This window comes from Pecten maximus, chromosome 16 (assembly GCF_902652985.1).
Source record: "Pecten maximus chromosome 16, xPecMax1.1, whole genome shotgun sequence".
Classification (NCBI taxonomy): Eukaryota; Metazoa; Mollusca; class Bivalvia; order Pectinida; family Pectinidae; genus Pecten; species Pecten maximus.
The window spans coordinates 18481379-18494258 of NC_047030.1; the positions used below are offsets into that span (position 1 = coordinate 18481379).

Below are 12880 nucleotides of genomic sequence, written 5' to 3' on the forward strand. Positions count from 1 at the left end.
TGGTATGTGTCAGTAGGGCAGGGGATGTTTGTGGTATGGGTCAGTAGGACGGGGGATGTTTGTGGTATGGGTCAGTAGGGCGGGGGATGTTTGTGGTGGGTCAGAGGGGAGGGGATGTTTGCTGTATGGATCAGTAGGGAGAGGTATATGTAGAATGGGAGACTGGGGATGATGGCGACGTGTTTAGTATTATGGAGGTGAATTATGTAGTGTAAGGGGGTTATGGGTGGTATGTGATAAGCAGAATGGAGTTGAAGATGCAGGTGCAGCAACCATTAGGTTATCACGTAAGTATATACACTTATCATACTGATGTTTACTTCCTGTGACCTAATGTAACTCTTCATTTACAAATGTTACATTATACCTCACAGCCGACTGGGTTAGGCAAGTCACAGAACGCATAGAAAAGTCTGCATGAAAAATTCCCAGAATGCATTACAAGATAGCAATGAAAAGTCCCACAACACATTACAAGCCAGCATGAAAAAGTCCCAGAATGCATTACAAGACAGCATTGAAAAGTCCCAGAATGCATATTACATGTCAGTAGAGAAATGTCCCAGAATGCATTACAAGCCAGCATGTAAAAGTCCCAGAATGAGTTATATGCCTGCATGGTTAAAACAGACAGGTATGGTCTCTGCCCATACCATTGCATGTCTCATATCTGATACAGGAGATCATATCACTTTACGATTTCGCCACACGGAAAACAAGCACTTTTTGTAATTTCCTCTGAAATAAGATGATGTGATTGACTACAAATTTAATGTTCTACCATTTTCGTGTTTGCATTAGTCGTGGCCGCTGACAGGCAATACAGCTGGTTTACCTAGGTGTACAGGCCAACTGGATAAGGGGTTCTGCAATACTCCAGGGAAATAACCTCACGCCCAGACCTCATTAAAGTCTACGACAAAACGCCCTCTCAGACTAATACACGACCCCACCTCAACTTCTGGCCCAGTAGTTACAGGATCATGTGAGGTGATTGGATTTCATTTCTACATCAGTACTTTTATACCACAAAGGACCTTCTATATAGAGTGATTGCAATGCTAATTGAATAATATATCATTCATAATGATATAAAGTGTAGCTATTTTTTTCCCCAAATTTTCAATTATTGACATAGTAATGATTGAAATCAAGGCTCAAGGCCTCGTGGCCTACTTGGGTTGACGATTAAATCATAGCTATAGATATATGCTCCCTGTATCTCTATTCTAACGTAATCATTATGTAATTATAGTAGCTGTCATCCTGCAGTCTCTCAATTCAGAATGAAGCCATAGATAATTCTGGTCAATATAATCAGCGTTGTAGTCCTACTACAGACAAGTGCAAGCTACTGCAGACTCAATAAATACTGACTTCAGTCTGGCTAAAATGTGAGATCACAATTTTTCACCCTGCGACTTAAAAAAGTGCCTTAAAGAAAATAGCTTCAATATCCTATCTCTGAAAAATATGGATTATCTTTTTAACATTCAAATAGATTTTTTTGCTTTTGAATTAAGTGAAAATGCAGATATTCATGCAGCGCTCAAACACACACTTATTTGAGTTATAATACCGAGTGAAGGGTTTGGAGTTTAAGGATGAGTAGATCGAGTGATGGGTTTGGAGTTTAAGGGTGAGTAAATCGAGGGATGGGTTTGGAGTTTAATGGTGAGTGTATCGAGTGATGATTTTGGAGTTTTAGGACAAGTTTACCGAGTGACTGGTTTGGAGATTTAGGGCGAGTGTAACAAGTGACAGGTTTTGAGTTTTAGGGCGATTTTACCAAGTGAGAGGTTTTGACTTTTAGGGCGAGTTTACCGAGCGATGGGTTTGGAGTTTAATGGTGAGTGTATCGAGTGATGGGTTTAGAGCTTTAGGAAGTTTACAGAGTGACAGGTTTTTAATTTTTGGGAAATCTACTGAGTGACACATTTGGAGTTTTAGGGCGAGTTTACCAGGTGACCAGGGCGATTTTACCAAGTGAGAGGTTTTGACTTTTAGGGCGAGTTTACCGAGCGATGGGTTTGGAGTTTAATGGTGAGTGTATCGAGTGATGGGTTTAGAGTTTTAGGAAGTTTACAGAGTGACAGGTTTTTAATTTTTGGGAAATCTACTGAGTGACACATTTGGAGTTTTAGGGCGAGTTTACCAGGTGACAGGTTTGCAGATTTAGGGATAGTTTACTGAGTGACAGGTTTTGAGTTTCAGGGCGAGTTTACCGAGTTACAGGTTTGGAGTTTAAGAGGGTGTACACTAAATTATAAGTGTCACAGTTTGGAGTTACACTGGTAAGAAGATCCACCATCTGTATATATGCTGTCACCTGTAATTTCCCTTTCAATCAAAATATGTCTGTTTTTGCAATCAACAGGTACCAGACAATGGTATCGGATAGCTGACAGGATGAGACACAATATGGGGTTGTCTCCCCCTGTCTTGATCAACTGACGCCCTCTCTATACACAACTTTAGTGAATGGATGACTTTTACTACACAGTACAATTTTCTCTATTCTGAAAACTGAAATTAAATTTTTACGATTTGACAACAATGGTGTAGAATTCAAGGTCACAAGGAGATGATCTGGACAGTCCTCGTCACAAAACATTCTATGATTGAATAACTATCTGTCTTTTGTCCAGGGACAGGCGACAACACAGTGAGACTCATTAGCCGAACAATAGTGGAATTTAAACCAGCTCCATACGTCAATTGTCTCCCCTAGGACAACTAAAGACAAGAATGTTGGCCGAAAAAAAAATTAACTTTCACTTTTAAGACTCAACAAAAGGTTGAACGGTGGTGAATCATGTGCTTTTTGACATTAAAAATAACAAAGCCCGCCCAGAGAATAAAAGGTGCTGTTCATGGTTAGCATAGCAAACACTGAACGGTATAATTACCACAGTTAACACAGAATCTATTCATGGAAACTTTTCCTATTTCTAAATTGGACAGCATTTGAATACTAACTCTTTCAACATAAACATCAGAATTTAGCCAATATAATTAGGGTCATTATCAAATTATTTTCATCAATTGCTTTCTTGCATTTAGATGAATTTAAAGTAGAGAGCAATTTTCAAGCTTACATTCTCATTAATCTTATCTAGATTTTTCATCTAGAAACTATATTTTTGTTTCTCAAAATGTTTGAATTCCTGCTGTTTTCAAAATGTCAAGATCACAATACAGAATAGCCAAGCATGCTGAAAATTTGCATCGCAAAGCCCTGGAATGACAGGAAATGTTGTGCAGTTGGGCATGCTTACTTTAAGTAAACAAGGATTTTTGTTGGATGAGTATGTGAGCAATCTTACTACAGACTCTATTTATGTGTCCTCATCAATAGGTTTGTTGTGTGTAATTTGATAGAAGTAATTACATCAAATAATCTGATAATAAACATGTAATACAAAATATCTAACATACCTCCCAGTATAACACCATAACACAACTGGTCTCTATGTAGGACACCTAATCCAAAATCAAACTTGTCTGTTTCATAACATGAGAAATAGAATCTAGCACTGATATTGTCTAAATGTCATATTGGTTGGATGGCATGTCATGTCCTCTACAGTGACAGATTCAACATGTCGTCATGGTAACATGTCCTCTACAGTGACAGATTCAACATGTGGTCATGGTAACATGTCCACTACAGTGGCATATTCAGCATGTCGTCATGGCATCATGTCCTCTACAGTGACAGATTCAGCATGTCGTCATGTATCATGTCCTCTACAGTGACATATTCAGCATGTCGTCATGGTAACATGTCCTCTACAGTGACAGATTCAGCATGTCGTCATGGTATCATGTCCTCTACAGTGACAGATTCAGCATGTCGTCATGGTAACATGTCCTCTACAGTGAGATTCAGCATGTCGTCATGGTAACATGTCCTCTACAGTGACAGATTCAGCATGTCGTCATGGTATCATGTCCTCTACAGTGACAGATTCAGCATGTCGTCATGGTATCATGTCCTCTACAGTGACAGATTCAGCATGTCGTCATGGTAACATGTCCTTGACAGTGACAGATTCAGCATGTCGTCATGGTAACATGTCCTCTACGATGACAGATTCAGCATGTCGTCATGGTATCATGTCCTCTACAGTGACATATTCAGCATGTCGTCATGGTAACATGTCCTCTACAGTGACAGATTCAGCATGTCGTCATGGTATCATGTCCTCTACAGTGACAGATTCAGCATGTCGTCTGGGATATTGTCCTCTACAAGTGACAGATCAACATGTCGGTCATACGAACATTCCTCTACGTGAGATGTCAGCATGTCGTCATGGTATCATGTCCTCTACAGTGACAGATTCAGCATGTCGTTGTGGTACTGCTGAAGGTATGTCCTTAATTACACACTCAATAATTCACACACGCCTGAGGTATCAACACCCAGACATGGATTGATTTGTTACAATACTGACAACTTCAGTATTAAAGCATTTCCTAATGGAAATTACAAGACCACTTTAACATCCACAAAGTGAACCATCAGGAATTTCATTCAATTTCAGATACTTAAAACTTGACTGAATTTTGTATTTCCTTTGCCATTTCCATATAACAACCTAGAGTAGACTGACTTATATAAGCACTGTCAATGAAACAGGAACTGACTGACTAACAATGCTTTGCAAAGTCCCCAGAACTAAAGAGATGTTAGTTCCTTCAACTTTCAAGGGACATACAATTCTGATAACCTATAAAATATGCTCCTGAATCTGAAATCCAGTGGGAACACGGATTTGGACTGTTGTAACATTTTGATGAAGTTTGAAACAAGCTATATGTCCAGTCTGAGACAAGCCTTACATCAAGTCTGAGACAAGCCTTGTGTCCAGTCTGAGACAAGCCTTATATCAAGTCTGAGACAAGCCTTGTGTCCAGTCTGAGACAAGCCTTGTGTCCAGTCTGAGACAAGCCTTATGTCAAGTCTAAGACAAGCCTTGGGTCCAGTCTGAGACAAGCCTTGTGTCCAGTCTGAGACAAGCCTTGGGTCCAGTCTGAGACAAGCCTTATGTCAAGTCTGAGACAAGCCTTATGTCAAGTCTAAGACAAGCCTTGTGTCCAGTCTGAGACAAGCCTTATGTCAAGTCTGAGACAAGCCTTATGTCAAGTCTAAGACAAGCCTTGGGTCCAGTCTGAGACAAGCCTTGTGTCCAGTCTGAGACAAGCCTTATGTCAAGTCTAAGACAAGCCTTGGGTCCAGTCTGAGACAAGCCTTATATCAAGTCTGAGACAAGCCTTATATCCAGTCTGAGACAAGCCTTATGTCAAGTCTGAGACAAGCCTTATATCAAGTCTGAGACAAGCCTTGTGTCAAGTCTGAGACAAGCCTTATATCAAGTCTGAGACAAGCCTTATGTCAAGTCTGAGACAAGCCTTATGTCAAGTCTAAGACAAGCCTTGTGTCCAGTCTGAGACAAGCCTTATGTCAAGTCTGAGACAAGCCTTATGTCAAGTCTAAGACAAGCCTTGTGTCCAGTCTGAGACAAGCCTTGTGTCCAGTCTGAGACAAGCCTTATGTCAAGTCTAAGACAAGCCTTGGGTCCAGTCTGAGACAAGCCTTATATCAAGTCTGAGACAAGCCTTATATCCAGTCTGAGACAAGCCTTATGTCAAGTCTGAGACAAGCCTTATATCCAGTCTGAGACAAGCCTTGTGTCAAGTCTGAGACAAGCCTTATATCAAGTCTGAGACAAGCCTTATGTCAAGTCTGAGACAAGCCTTATGTCAAGTCTAAGACAAGCCTTGGGTCCAGTCTGAGACAAGCCTTGTGTCCAGTCTGAGACAAGCCTTGAGTCCAGTCTGAGACAAGCCTTATGTCAAGTCTAAGACAAGCCTTGTGTCCAGTCTGAGACAAGCCTTGAGTCCAGTCTGAGACAAGCCTTATGTCAAGTCTAAGACAAGCCTTGTGTCCAGTCTGAGACAAGCCTTGTGTCCAGTCTGAGACAAGCCTTATGTCAAGTCTTAGACAAAGCTCGAGTCCAGTATGAGACAAGCCTTGAGTCCAGTATGAGACAAGCCTTGAGTCCAGTCTGAGACAAGCCTTATGTCAAGTCTTAGACAAGCCTTATATCCAGTCTGAGACAAGCCTTATGTCAAGTCTTAGACAAGCCTTATATCCAGTCTAAGACAAGCCTTGAGTCCAGTCTGAGACAAGCCTGATGTCCAGTCTGAGACAAGCCTGATGTCCAGTCTGAGACAAGCCTTGAGTCCAGTCTGAGACAAGCCTTATATCAAGTCTGAGACAAGCCTTATATCCAGTCTAAGACAAGCCTTATATCAAGTCTAAGACAAGCCTTGAGTCCAGTCTGAGACAAGCCTTATATCAAGTCTGAGACAAGCCTTATATCCAGTCTAAGACAAGCCTTATATCAAGTCTAAGACAAGCCTTGAGTCCAGTCTGAGACAAGCCTTATGTCAAGTCTTAGACAAAGCTCGAGTCAAGTATGAGACAAGCCTTGTGTCCAGTAGCTAATCCAAGCCTACCATCACACAAAATGTTCGTCTCCAGCTGAAGGCTGACCAGAACTACTTTATTCTATAGACCTTTGATACCCCAAACTTGCCCTACCCTACGAAGTATCGTCCACATCAGATTTACCACAGTAAATCAAGCTTCTGATCCACTGTGTGGGAAGTCTGGTGTTGCTCGTTGCATGCTCCGATTCTGACTTCAGCACCTTGACATGTACAGACAAAATGTCAGTGATCTGATCTGAAAACTAACTTTACGATGGTACAAAACAAATTAAAACTTCTGAGGGACAAAATAGCCAGGAGAAATCTACATATGTATTGTTAAAAGTGTTTTGTAGAGAAACAATTTAAAGTTTTCAAGTTCAAGATTTGAATAAAATGCTTGTAACCTGGTAATCTGGACTGGTACTTTAAATTCCTGACACTTCAGCTGGCCATCCTAAGTGTCACCACCCAGTCTTAACTGTCACTGGGCCTGAGTCAGACACAATTATTCCCTTTATCTCAAAATCCACTCAACGTCAATACCTTATAGTCACATCAATATATCTCAAAACACTTTCCTAGTCAACAAGTCAAATATATCTCAAAATACTCTCATGTTGACAAGTCATACATATTCTAAAATACTCTCATGTTGACAAGTTATACATATTTTAAAATACTCTCATGTTGACAAGTCATACATATTCTAAAATACTCTCATGTTGACAAGTCATACATATTCTAAAATATCTCAAAATTCTCTCCACATCAACATGTCAAATATATCTCAAAATTCTCTCCACATCAACATGTCAAATATATCTCAAAATACTCTCCACGTCAACATGTGGAACCTGGGACCTCTGAACTTAGGACCAAACCAGTGAACTCTGAACTAAGGATCAAACCAGGGACCTTTGAACTGGGGATCAAACCAGGGACCTCTGTACTAGGGATAAACCCTCGGACCTCTGTACAAGGGATCAAACATTGGACCTCTGTACTAGGGATCAAACCAGGGACCTCTGTCTTAGGGATCAAACATTGGACCTCTGTATTAGGGATCAACCCTGAGACCTCTGTACTAGGGACCAACCCTCTGAACTCTGAACTAAGGATCAACCGGGGACCTCTGTACTAGGGATCAAACCAGAGACCTCTGTACTAGGGATCAAACCAGAGACCTCTGTACTAGGGATCAAACCAGTGACCTCTGTACAAGGGATCAAGCAAGGGACCTCTGTACAAGGGATCAAGCAAGGGACCTCTGTACTAGGGATCAACCCAGGGACCTCTGTACTAGGGATCAACCCTGGGACCTCTGTACTAGGGATCAAACCAGAGACCTCTGTACTAGGGATCAAACCAGGGACCTCTGTACTAGGGGTCAAACCAGGGACCTCTGTACTAGGGATCAACCCTGGGACCTCTTTACTAGGGATCAAACCAGGGACCTCTGTACTAGGGATCAACCCTGGGACCTCTGTACTAGGGATCAACCCTGGGACCTCTGTACTAGGGATCAAACCAGAGACCTCTGTACTAGGGATCAAACCAGGGACCTCTGTACTAGGGATCAAACCAGGGACCTCTGTACTAGGGATCAAACCAGGGACCTCTGTACTAGGGATCAACCCTGGGACCTCTGTACTAGGGATCAACCCTGGGACCTCTGTACTAGGGGTCAAACCAGGGACCTCTGTACTAGGGATCAACCCTCGGACCTCTGTACAAGGGATCAAACATTGGACCTCTGTACTAGGGATCAAGCAAGGGACCTCTGTCCTAGGGATCAAACATTGGACCTCTGAACTAAGGATCAAACCAGAGACCTCTGTACTAGGGATCAAGCAAGGGACCTCTGTACTAGGGATCAACCCAGGGACCTCTGTACTAGGGATCAACCCTGGGACCTCTGTACTAAGGATCAAACATTGGACCTCTGCACTAGGGATCAAACCAGGGACCTCTGTACTAGGGATCAACTCTGGGACCTCTGTACTAAGGATCAAACATTGGACCTCTGTACTAGGGATCAAACCAGGGGCCTCTGTACTAGGGATCAACCCTCTGAACTCTGCACTAGGGATCAAACCAGGGACCTCTGTACTAGGGATCAACCCGGGGACCTCTGTACTAGGGATCAAGCAAGGGACCTCTGTACTAGGGATCAAACCAGGGACCTCTGTACTAGGGATCAACCCAGGGACCTCTGTACTAGGGATCAACCCAGGGACCTCTGTACTAGGGATCAACCCTGGGACCTCTGTACAAGGGATCAACCCTGGGACCTCTGTACTAGGGATCAAACCAGGGACCTCTGTACTAGGGATCAACTCTCTGAATTCTGAACTAGGGATCAACCCTGGGACCTCTGTACTAGGAATCAAACCAGGCCCACTGAAACTAAAGAGAAGTTCTAGCTAGGCAAGCGATATTGTGGCTTGTATTTACCAGAATGATCTTCTGTGAAGAGAAAGACTGTTATTTTGATGTGAGTGACCCTCTGAATAGTAAGAATGTTTCTGTGGGTGGTAGACAAGCAGATATTTGACAAGTGTAAAGGTTTGTGAATGTAGGTGACAACACTAGCCTGACAAAAGTCTAGCATTCAGTCTGTGAGTAGTCAAATCAAAGTCGTTCATTTCTTTAATCTAACTTGACATTTAATTTGCTGACTAATAATAACCGAATCTTCTGATTCTATATAATAACTTCACTTTAAAAACTGTTTTGATTCTTAATTCAAAAGGTAAACAAATAAATGTTTCTGTCACTCTCAACTACCGAGTTTTAAACCCACCTCCCACAAGTCATAGGACAGCTTACCATTCACAGATCAAATTACTACCTCAGGTAGGGTACGTAACACACTCCACAAAACAGAGCAGACTTTCACCGACTGTCTGGATGGTACAGAGTAGTCTCCCTTTTGTGAAATTATTATTGTCACAATTACTAGAGAGTGATTGCTCTCAACAGGTGACAATGGATTCATTCAACTGTGAACAATATATCTAACACTTACCCTGGACGTGATTTGTTGGGCTGACTAGAATCCTCTGTACTTTCGTAGGAACCGGGTTCTTGGAAAGGACTTTGGTTATTTTGGTACCTAAAGACTTGTTTAGATGGCGACGAGTGATCATCCTGCTTACTTGGGGATCTGTGGTTACTTATAAACTGTTGAGTCTGTAAGTGAACTTGCTGTTGTATCTGCGTGCCCTCTGACCTTGAGTTTCGTATTTGACGAGTCTGCATTTCCCGTGAGCCGTACATATAACACCCAGGCTCATCTAGTCTAGCACCGGGAAAATTAGAAAGTTTTTTGTCAGAGAATACTTCACTTAATGGCCGAGCTGGCCTCCGTTTGGGGGAGTCTCCCATGTTGTCCCCCCGTGACCTTGACCTTCGTGGTACTAGCACATCATCGTCCATACTTGTCCAGTTTTTGTATTTACAAGGACTGCCTGACTGACCGTTAGTTTGAGTGGGGAGAGCAGGGAGGGGACGATTGACCATCTTGTTGCACAGATTCTTGTTCTGAAATATAAAAGTTTAAAAATTAAGTCAATTATTTGAAGAATAGGACAGCTGACTCACACCTAGGTCAAGCAGTTTCTCCATTGGTGCCTAAAAAGATGTTGTAATTCATCACAGGAATGAGAGCAGCTGAAATGTAAAAAAGTCTAAAATCCCAATTTGTTGTGTGTTTTCTATGATGAAATAGACAACTGCTCTAGAAGTTCAGAATTTTATAAGAGTTTGTGTCAGAAGTACCTGCTGTTATTGAATAACGGTCTGACAATTAATGGACAGTAGAACAGGAACATTATGATTCCAGTCTCACAACTTTGTAAACAGCACTTCCACTGGTAGCTTTAAATTACAGGTATATCCTGACTGTACAAATGTATGGGTAATCAATGTTGAACAACACCTGCTATCAGACATATTGACACTATCTACCACATCAAAGGTATCACCCAGTTCACTACATTGATCATTGTTCTTTTTCAGGTGTTTAACCACCAAACATATATATATATAGATACAAAACAAAGAACCTAGTGCATGTACTCTCACAATAGAACAGTACATCATCACTGACAGGAAAGTCTTTTTCCTTTAAAATCATGGATTAAAGCAACACGTTCACCTTTCTCTTTCAGTTTCAAAAATTATTTTTGTTTCTTCCTTATATCATACTGACAGTATTTTGAAGAAAAACAAAGGGCCCAATGGGCCCGAATCGCTCACCTGCAATGCAGTGATCTTTTCATATATGAATCCTGCAGTTGTTTGAAAGCATGCTACAGGACCAATATAATGTCTCTCAGCATTTTGGCTATTCAATAGAAGTCATTTAAAGATTTAAGCATACTTGATCGACGCGACCTTGAATGTGAGTCAGGGTCATTCATTTGAACAAACTTGGTAGCCCTTCACCCCAGCATGCTACAGACCCAGTATCAACTCCCTGGGACTCTTGGTTATTGAGAAGAAGTCATTTAAAGATTTTAGCCCTTTTGACTTCTGTGACCTTGAATGAAGGTCAAGGTCATTCATTTGAACAAACTTGGTAGCCCTTTACCCCAGCATGCTACAGGCCCAATATTAGGTCTCTGGGCCTTTTGGTTATTGAGAAGAAGTTGCTTGAATGGAAAAGTTGACGCCGGACAGACGGTCGGCCGTGCGACGGACAGACGACGGACGCCACGCCACGGCATAAGCTCACTTGCCCTTCGGGCAGGTGAGCTAAAAACTAAAATCCAAAAGTGTTGGTCAAAACTCTATTGTGATAACTTAGATATTTAAAATAAACAGATGTAATTAAAAAGAGACTACTGAAAAATGGAGACACAATGGACCAGTTTGATTTGTGTAGCTTGCTTTCAACTGATTAAAGTATTAGTCTAGGCCTGGTGTAGCTGAGAGAGTAGACTCAGTCTAGACCAGGTTTGACCTGAGAGAGTAGTCTAAGTCTAGGCCTGGTGTAACCTGAGACAGTAGTCTCATTCTAGGCCTGGTGTAACCTGAGACAGTAGTCTCATTCTAGGCCTGGTGTAGCCTGAGACAGTAGTCTAAGTCTAGGCCAGGTGTAACCTGAGACAGTAGACTCAGTCTAGGCCTGGTGTAACCTGAGACAGTAGACTCAGTCTCGGCCTGGTGTAACCTGAGACAGTAGTCTCAGTCTAGGCCTGGTGTATCCTGAGACAGTAGACTCAGTCTAGGCCTGGTGTAGCTGAGAGAGTAGTCTAAGTCTAGGCCAGGTGTATCCTGAGACAGTAGTCTCAGTCTAGGCAAGATGAAGCCCAACACTCATTCTCTGACTGACCCTTTCTCATGATTTTTGTTATACTTTTTTTTTTAATTTCCATCGATAATTAATGATGTAAGCACTAGATTGCATGGCAAATTAACCTTCTGATAATAAGTCCTCCAAGAACTTTTGATATACATGTATGCTACATAGAAAAATTGCTTTAAACGACATACATTCCATACATTCAGCTATTGGTGGATGAATATGAGTTAACATAACAGTAACATGTGCGATTCAGTTTGAGTAGAGTGAGACAGTTGGATAACGGCTAAAGTGATGCATTAGTCTGATAATAATGTTGAAAGTGAACAGGAAACATCAAGTCCAACTTTTTCATAACGCTGATGACAAGCTAGTACTAATTTAGATTGAACTCTTTCTTGTATCACTGATGACAAGCTAGTACTAATTTAGATTGAACTCTTTCTTGTATCACTGATGACAAGCTAGAACTTATCTAGACATTTTACCTAATTTTCCAGTAATGCTTCATTAAATCAGCAGGAACAGGTTTATGACCTCAGTGATACACCCTACACCGTTTCACCTGTCAGTTGTCTAATTAGAGATTACTGCTATCTGCATTCCGATCAATTCAAGATTTTACACGATACCTTATGTCATTCAGCTCTAGTAGAGAATCCAGAGCTGAACACAACAACCCTAAGACATGCTTCTCCCGTTAATATCTACAGGGTTCATCCCTTCCTCAGAAGTCTCCAATCACCTGTGATTTTTTTTTATTGTTATCTGTGGTTAGAAATCAGTTCAATCTTAATATTGCAGTTTTCTGCTTTAGCCTTCGAACACGAGTGAGAAATGACAAAGGTGTATGTCTATAAAAGTAACTTGATTTCGATAAACTTAATGAAGAAATCGGAGACACACACAGGAGACAGAAAAATGTGGATTTTGATCAATACAACAGGAATGTGTCCTGTACAGGTAAATAGGCAATTAAAGGTGTGCAGAAGTTACTACTGAACACTGACAAGTCACAACCCAGCACATGTCGCCACTGTAGACCAACAAGTCATCTCTACCACAAGT

General features: G+C 41.5%; 1 protein-coding gene across 3 annotated transcripts in view; it reads right to left on the reverse strand.

Moving 5' to 3' along the window:
- The window catches only part of LOC117344912 (tensin-4-like), a 193645-nt gene that overhangs the window by 60472 nt on the left and 120293 nt on the right, over positions 1–12880 (reverse strand). For all 3 annotated transcript variants that reach the window (XM_033907797.1, XM_033907795.1, XM_033907796.1), the window contains one exon: positions 9533–10047. In XM_033907797.1, the coding sequence (XP_033763688.1) occupies positions 9533–10047 (515 nt within the window). The remainder of the gene's footprint in view (positions 1–9532; positions 10048–12880) is intronic.